An 8,791-nucleotide genomic window follows, 5' to 3' on the forward strand; every position below is an offset into this window, starting at 1 on the left:
ATACTTTCTTGGGTCCATAGAGATTAGTTTCAAGAATATTTAATCTCATAAAAGGTTTAGGAGGATCAAAACCAATGCTTACTTTGTCAAAAACACATCTTTCATTTCCAAAAAGCTTGTTTAGGTTTTCTTTTCCTTATACAAAAATTTCAAGAGTTTTGCTTAAATCCTCAACATTGTTTTCAAAATGTTTTTCTCATTGGCAATAGACGTAAAGTCATTTTTCAAAGTAGCATTTTTCATTTTTAAAACACCCACATCATTTGAAAGAGAAGTAACTAATTTCTTTAATTTAGAATTCTTAACACAAACATTTTTAAATATGTCATGTAATTTATTGAAAACACTTTCAAGTTCTACATAATTAGAGATTACCTCATCTTGAGTGGATTCTTCTTCTCCAAGAGCCATGAGACACAGGTTGGCTACTCCATCATTTTCTCCCCAAATGGCTTCTTTTTTGCTGCCATCCATGATTGAAAGTTCATGAGCCATGAGTGAGCCTAGGAGTTCTTCAATGCCTAATTTTGTTAGGTCTTTTGCTTCTTGGATAGCTGTAACCTTAGCTGTAACCTTAGCTTCCCATTTATTTGGCAAAGACCTAAGTATTTTTCTTACAAGCTCACCATTAGTATAAGATTTATCAAGAGATTTTAGAGTATTAATAATATTGGTAAATTTATAAAACATCTCATAAATAGATTCAAATGATTCCATAGTAAAGAGTTCATAATCATGAATAAGCATGTCAATCTGAGACTCTTTTATTTGGCTAGTTCCTTCATAGGTGATTTCAAGTTTATCCTAAATCTCTTTAGTAGTAATACACCTAGAAATTCTATTGTACTCATTTGCATCTAGTCCACACACAAGAATAAGCTTGGCTTTAGCATTAGCTTGAAGGAGTTTATAATCACGCTCATCAAATTCATCCTTAAGTTTAGGCACACTGATATGGTCTACTACCTTGGTAGGGATTTTAGGACCTTTAGTGATAATGAGCCACAAAGCATAATTGGTAGCTTGAAGATACAAAGTCATTTTTTCTTTCCAATGAATGTAATTACTACCATCAAAGAGAGGTGGTCTATTGCTAGACTGTCCTACAGCAGAGTAAGTAGAATACATGGTTGCTATGGATCAAAAACTCAAGATTGTTAAATCTAAACAAGAGCCCCAGGCTCTGATACCAATTGTTACCCAAAAGACAACCTAAGAGGCGGGGTGAATTAGGTTTTTACAATTAAAAATTAATAATACCCTAATAAAAATTATGACTAGCACAATAGATAAATATAGTTAATGAAATAAAAATAATTAAAACAAGTGTTCTAACAACTATGTTAGTTAATGATTTTAACACAGTGAAAATGTGAAATATAGCTACAACAATTTAAATAAAATAAAGAGATAAGGGAGAGAGAGACAAACAAATTTATAGTGGTTCGGCTTCAACTCGGCCTACGTCCACTCCTCAAGCTTCACTTGAGATTTTCCACTATGCTCTAGCTTCACAGGGGTGCTAGCAACTTCTTTACAAATGGAGCAATCCTCCACGGATTTTACACAGACTTTCTAAGTCAAGAACACTGAGTGTACTACACTCTTAGAAGATTGAAAAGAAAGTGTTTTTGCTTTCACAGAAAGCTACAAGAATTATCTCTTAAAGATAGATATATAAAATGAAGCTTTGATTTTTTTGTAAATCTCACACAGAAAAGATGAGCTTAATGCTATAAGGCTCAGTATATAATTTCTGAGAGAGGATGTAAACAAAAATTGAAGAACAATTCTCAAAGAATTTTTCAGAGAATAGATGTGAGTGATTATAGATCAAAGAACATTTTCTTGTTTTTTTTTGTAACTTGTTTACATTAGAGGTTTTGGTATATATAATGAAACTTATAGCCGTTTATAGCCGTTGTACTCCATCATTACTAATTTGAATATCTTCCACTCTGTCATTACTAATTTGAATATCTTCCACTTGAACCTTTTGACCTGTTGCTGTGCTGGGTTGTTTGAACCTTTGTTTTAGGCTGTTTGAACCTCTGGTTTGGGCATTATTTTTGGGTTGAAATGAACTCCTGATTTAAGAAAATATTAAATATATTCAAACAATATTTAGAATAAAATTTTAGGTGAGAAATAATGGGACAAAATAAATTTGATTATATTTTTCTCTTTCAAATAAATTAAAACATAATTAAAAATAAATCATCAAAATAAATTTTGGATTCTATTATAACATAATTAAATAAATCATCAAAAGAAATTTTGGATTCTATTTTTATTTTTCAAATAAATTAAAATATAATTAAATAAATCATAAAAATAAATTTTGGATTCTATTTTTCTCTTGCAAATAAATTAAAACATAATTAAATAAATCATCAAAATAAATAAGTCTAACAATTGTCCCTTGGAATTCCTCCTCTTAGGTTTATAATTAGATTCATCATCTAAATAATCATAAGTACTAACATCATAGGCCATTGCATCATCTCTAAATTGATAATCACTAAGTGTACCATCATATTCACCTAAGCCATCATTTTCACTTAAGACATATTCATTATTTTTGCTATCAAATTCATTTTCAACATCCACATTTTCATTTCAATCTTTGTCTTCATCCTTAAAGCCAACAAAATCATCCATGTGGTACTCATCATCCCTATCTACATCACCATCACCATCACCATCACCATCACCATCACCATCCTCTCCTGAGTGATCAATTTCTACAACATCCTCCATAACTTCATTAACTTCTCCATCCTCAAACCCAATAGAATGAACAACATCTACATACAAGTTAATTGTTCTACTCACATTTTGCATGTAAAACATATCCAGTATATCAAGATCATTTTCTTACATTATTCTCTTTTCAGTACCAACACTACAACAAGTTGGGTCTTGAGTGACGAAATTTTTTTGTCTTCAAAGAGCTAATTTCGTCACTATAGATATTTGTGAGGAAATATTTTCGTCACCGGTTTCGTCATTGAATGTTTGTCACTAAAAACCAACGTGACGAAAAATAATTTCGTCACCAATGAAATTACTTTAGCGACGAATTTTTTTGTCACCAATAAAATAACATTTTGTCACCAAAAATTCTCATTTTCGTCACCAAATAGTTATTCAGTACCATATTTATAACTTTAGTTGACGAATAAATTTGTCACGCATGTTGATCATTGATGAGGAAATAATTTCGTCACAATAAGATGTAAAGGTGACGAAATTTTTCGTCTTCAAAAGTCATAATTTCTTGTCACTAATAAAACAACATTTTGTCGCCAAAAATTCTTATTTTCGTCACCAAATAGTTATTCAGTGCCATATTTATAACTTTAGTTGACGAATAAATTTGTCACGCATGTTGATCATTGATGAGGAAATAATTTCGTCACAATAAGATGTAAAAGTGACGAAATTTTTCGTCTTCAAAAGTCATAATTTTTTGTCACCAATAAAACAGCATTTTGTCGCCAAAAATTCTCATTTTCGTCACCAAATAGTTATTCAATACCATATTTATAACTTTAGTTGACGAATAAATTTGTCACGTATGTTGATCATTGATGAGGAAATAATTTCGTCACAATAAGATGTAAAGGTGACGAAATTTTTCGTCTTCAAAAGTCACACATGGATGACGAAATATATTTCGTCACAAATATATATATACATGACGAAATTTTTAGTCACCAAACAACAAAATAAATAAAAACTTTCATATATAAACTGCAGTAAATTTTGTCACAAAAAATGTTTATTAGTGATGAATAATCACTTTGTCATAATTACAAGTACAAATGACGAAACAAATTCGTCACTAAACTTATTCCATATTTTATATTCAATTTAAATTATTATTTCACAAATATCCCTGCTCATATCCCAATAGCCTTTTAATTGTACTAAGAAATCCACTAGTTATTATACATCACTCCACAAAAAAATTCACTAAACAATTTATATTATAAATCAAAATATATCCATCAAACTTTAATAATAATTCATTAAGTATCACAAAAAAACCGTAAAAACAAATCCCAAAATGAACTAACGTGGAGTCCACCAAAACAAATCAACACTCAATCTTAATTTGCAACTACAACTAAGCATCAGTTTAGGAAAAAAAATTCAACAGCTGATCTTCATTTGCAAGTATGCTTCCGAACGTCATCAAAGCCAATCTACAAAAAAAAAAAAACAAGGCAACCATTAACATAGAATATATATATATATATATATATATATATAAAGTTTATTAAAATAGCAAAGTTTTATTATAAACTTAAAGCCAAATATCAGAAACTTAACAAATATACAGAACTGTTCTCAAGATCACAAGCTTGAAGTTATCTGAACAGAAATTAACAGAGATTAACTAAAACGATGAATACCATGCTCATTCCCACCCATGGGCTTTGCAATGATCACCTTAACATGGCAATTCACTGTATCCCCAGAATTATGCTCGGATCAAAAACTGGGAGTGACGCACGGACAGCAGCCAAACCAGTTATAACACTACAACATCTCATGGTAAGAAACCAGGGCATGCAGTCAATGAGAATGGGAAGGAACAAATATTGTGGCTGCTGCACAAATGGGATTTAAAAAAATTATGTCTATGTGTGTGTATATGCATTTGTAGGTATGTATTATGTATTTTGATACTAAAACAGTAATGCTAAAGTTATTAGTTACTTAATATTTCTCTAGATGGAATTAGTATGTACTCACCAGTTGCCCAATTTTTAAAGAATTTGAAGCCCAAGTTCTTGATCCAGTAACCATGAGGCCTACTACTTAATGAGATTATATGATGGGAAGTAGAGAGGAAGGTTAAACTATGGCCATGGCTGGTTATAATAAGAAATAAATTTTGATGGGAATTTGTATTACCATATCTTCCTCAAAGTTAAAGTATGAAATCTATACGGGCAAGTATGTGTCGCATCTCTTTGAGTCTAGGTATCAAGTTGCATCTCTAAAGTTTAGTGAAAAGTTCACAAATCTCTGTCATGGTTTGTTTGCTACAAGTTGGATATCACATCTTTTTGGATTATCAGGTTGCTGATAGTTTGGTGTTTGGAGTCAGGATAAATTGTGGACAGCTTAAACTGTAGATCCTTCCACAAATATCCGTAGCCATTGCTAGTCTCAACCCAATGTTCAGCCCATCTAAGTTCATTTTTGGGAGATTTTGGTCATGTTTGGTTACCAATAATTCTTCAATTTCCAAATTATCTGCTGAGCAAGCACTTGAATTCAGGGTCATATTTATTTCCTCTATCCTTTGTTTTTTTTTTTTGAAGCAAAATTGAAGCAAAATTAGGCTATACAGATACTGAAGCAAAACTGAAGCAAAACTGAACACAAAAAACTGAAGCAAAATTACCCAGACCAGCAGCCCAGTGGATCTATCCATTCACACAGCATACAGATACAACCAGCAAAGCAGAATGATACCAAACAACAGAGCATACAGATACCAACAGCAGATCAAACAGCAGAGCATACAGATACCAACAGCAGATCATACAAAGCATACAGATACAAACAACAGAGCATTCAGATACTTGTGACTTAGGCTATACAAATACCAACATCCACAGATACAAGCACACTTAACAGCAGGCTATTATCTGACTTATTTTTGTCTCTACTTTGGTTAGTGTGTATTTTAACTAGAGTCATGCTAAGTAAGAATTTTGATAATGAATCTATTTTCATTAAATACATCTTCAAAGTTGTTAAATCTTAGTTAATAAGTAGTCAAACTGTTGTACTTTAACTGATATATACTAACCAACATGAGGAAAATAAAATGATAAAACGAGCGAGACAGGACATCCAAAAATAAGTAGAAGGACCAACTAAAGACCTATTTTCCTACATCCAGCAGTTAGCAAATCCAGGAAATCAAGGCAAATGGGCAGCAGCAAACGGGCAGCAGCAAATGGGAAAGGATTAACATTTATACTTGAATAAAATTACAAGTTTTCATCTCTAATACAATTATATTTGAATTTCCATCAAATTGTAACTAGTTTGTCTACTCACCACTTTTTGGTAATTTTTCGTAAAATAAACAGTCACAATGACAACTTGAATAATAAGATTCCTAAGAGGATTAAAAATTCATAACACCACAAAAATTCCATGTCTAGTTTGTGTACATACAAAGAAATGCAAAAGCCTAAAAAGTTACTAAAAATGAAAGACCTAAACATTTCATGAACCAAACATTGTATGACATCAAGTGAGACTTGAAATTCAACTCAAACACATAAAAATCTTCACAATACTGATAAATTCAAATAAAATCTAACCCTAAAGAAGTGTTGAAAACAATTCAAATGAGGCAAAGACCTAAACAGGACATTTCTAGCAAAAAACAGAAAAAGGTTCAAACACTCTGCTCCCGAAAGTCAAATTTCAAGACCAAACAATCACAAGATTCGACGAAATCTGATCCACATAATTGGAAAACTTTAAAATGCCAAAAATAAAACCAATTCTACAGTGAAAACAATGGATCTCTCACTAGACTAGCAAAATATATTGAAAACGATACGAAAACTTTGACCAAAAAAAGCTGAAAGTGGAGTCTAACACTATGGCATCAACATAAGACTCTATATAACTTGCTTTAGTCCATTGAAAAATAAATCCATCAAATGATTAACATTTTCACCTCATCAAATTATGTAATGACAAATGCCAAATAAAGACATTAAAATCTTACCAAGAAACCCAAGAGAGAGAAGCAAAGCAATGAAAGCGAATGGCAATCCTACCAAGAAACCCAATGGCCTGCAATCTGCCACATAAATTTATATATCTCTCTCTCGCTTCCCTTTGTTTGTTGTTTGTTCGATTCTCTTCTCTCTACTCCTGCAGATTTTGTTACATTGAAGGAGAGCCTTCCACTGCGGAACAAAGAAAAAATTCAAAAAATAAAATAAAAATAAAAAACTCAGTGATTAGAGAGAGGAAGGGAAGAAAAGATGTCAAAACCGTTTCCTCTTATTGTGGAAGATAATATACAAATTAAGGTAAAAAATTAATGTGATAGTAATATTATCTCATCATTAACACGTAAAAATTAAGATAAATAATTTTTTTCTAAAAACAAATAACATAAACAAGTAAATTTTTCTATTGCATTACTGACCTGAATTTTCAGTTCCTGTAAAACCTGACACCTTCAGAATTCTATCTTTGTAGCTGAAAGCATATGGGTTTTAAGTGAATATATTCGTGTTCATATTTTCAACAAGTCTAATAGTTATACTTTGGTTTACAAATACCATCAGGAAGATTTCATTAATTACCTGTGCTTGAACTCACTTCACATTGTGAACTTTCACAAGTATCAACTTTGTCATGATTGATATAAACCTTAAAACCTACCAAGAGAAACTTAGCATGAAGGAAACCATATGAAACCATAGCAAAAATAACCATTCAAAGTCCTATATGACAAGAACAAGCAAGTTAATTCGTTATGTTTTGATATGGAGGAATAAAATAAAATAAACCAATTTCATTGGCAATAAATGTCATAAGCACATGAACATAATAAGTTTTATCTTATAGGCATATTGTCAAACACAATGTGTGCAAGGTATACATATTAATAAACACTGATTTAACACACAAACGTACAAATCCAATACCAACATCTGCAAACAAAAGAAATTGATAAACATGATCCTAAGTAAGAAACAAGTATTCATAGTGCTCTCCAAGTGATTGTAGGATGTCACTCACCTTGACAATCAATGTTGTAGCACTGAACATGTTTGGAGTGTCTACCCCATTGAGATAAGCTTTGATTTATGGGATACCAGGTCCAGGCGCAGTGGGTGTGAAACACACACAGAGAACAGCAGCAACCATGGTCAGAATAAAATTAACACCAGTAAAAAATATAAATCCCATCAAGTACCTGCATACACCAAGATGATTGCCAAAGCATTTCTCAATTCCCAGCTCTAGCCAAGGTAAACATTTTTTTTTTTTTTTTGGGTGAAGGATATTTGAGAATTATCTGTTAGCTGAAAATATTTCAAATGAGTTTCTTAATTTAGTGCAAGGATATAACAATACCTTTCTTCTTCTATGTATCGAACCATGGAGAGATGCTTGTACCCTGCAATATTCTCGACTGCAAGATTGATGAATGTGGCAATTATGCCAGTTAGAAGCCCAACAAGGAAAGCCAGCGTCCATTTTAAGAAAATATACTGCAATACTTGGACTTTTGATCTGCTTCTCCAGTCATGCTTGAAGAGATCATTCTCATTGATCCTGTATAAAAAGAATTTGCTGCATAAAGAAGAATGCGAAGAAGAAAAAGGAACATTAGAATGCAAGAACAGAGTAAGATGTTTTTACTCATAGTCCAAGCTCTCAATATGAGAGACCTCTTCATGAGTTGTAATAAAGGATTAGCATGGGTAAGTTGTAATAGATAAGCTCTGGAAAATAGGCAAGTAACAAGAGCACCGGTCGGTCTTGGAAATTTCTAGGAAAAGTGATGAAATTTGTCTTCTTCTATTATGTATGTGGATGATTTGAAGCCCACGTGCCCAAAATCTGCAAGGAAAGAGTTAGAAACCAAGCAAACATGAGCGTTATATCACTGGAGGCGGCAGCGGTATACCACTCTTACACACTTTTTATATATGTTATAGATATATATCAACATAAATTACATATATAAAGCAGAAAAGGAAGATGAAAACATACTTTTAACCAT

At 31.9% G+C, this 8,791-nt stretch overlaps 1 protein-coding gene across 1 annotated transcript; it reads right to left on the bottom strand.

The window, feature by feature from the left end:
- Window positions 1-804: 804 nt before the first annotated feature.
- Window positions 805-1,128, bottom strand: LOC145802526 (uncharacterized). Its single transcript, XM_082895251.1, has one exon. It carries the CDS (start codon window positions 1,126-1,128, stop codon window positions 805-807), a length of 324 nt encoding a protein of 107 aa, XP_082751377.1.
- Between the last annotated feature and the right edge of the window lie 7,663 nt (window positions 1,129-8,791).

Source organism: Camellia sinensis, chromosome 11 (assembly GCF_055761805.1).
Source record: "Camellia sinensis isolate YWXY chromosome 11, ASM5576180v1, whole genome shotgun sequence".
Lineage (NCBI taxonomy): Eukaryota > Viridiplantae > Streptophyta > Magnoliopsida > Ericales > Theaceae > Camellia > Camellia sinensis.

Bases quoted from the DNA above. Each gene is read 5' to 3' on its own strand.
- LOC145802526 (XM_082895251.1), bottom strand. From the start codon at position 1,128: ATGTATTCTACTTACTCTGCTGTAGGACAGTCTAGCAATAGACCACCT.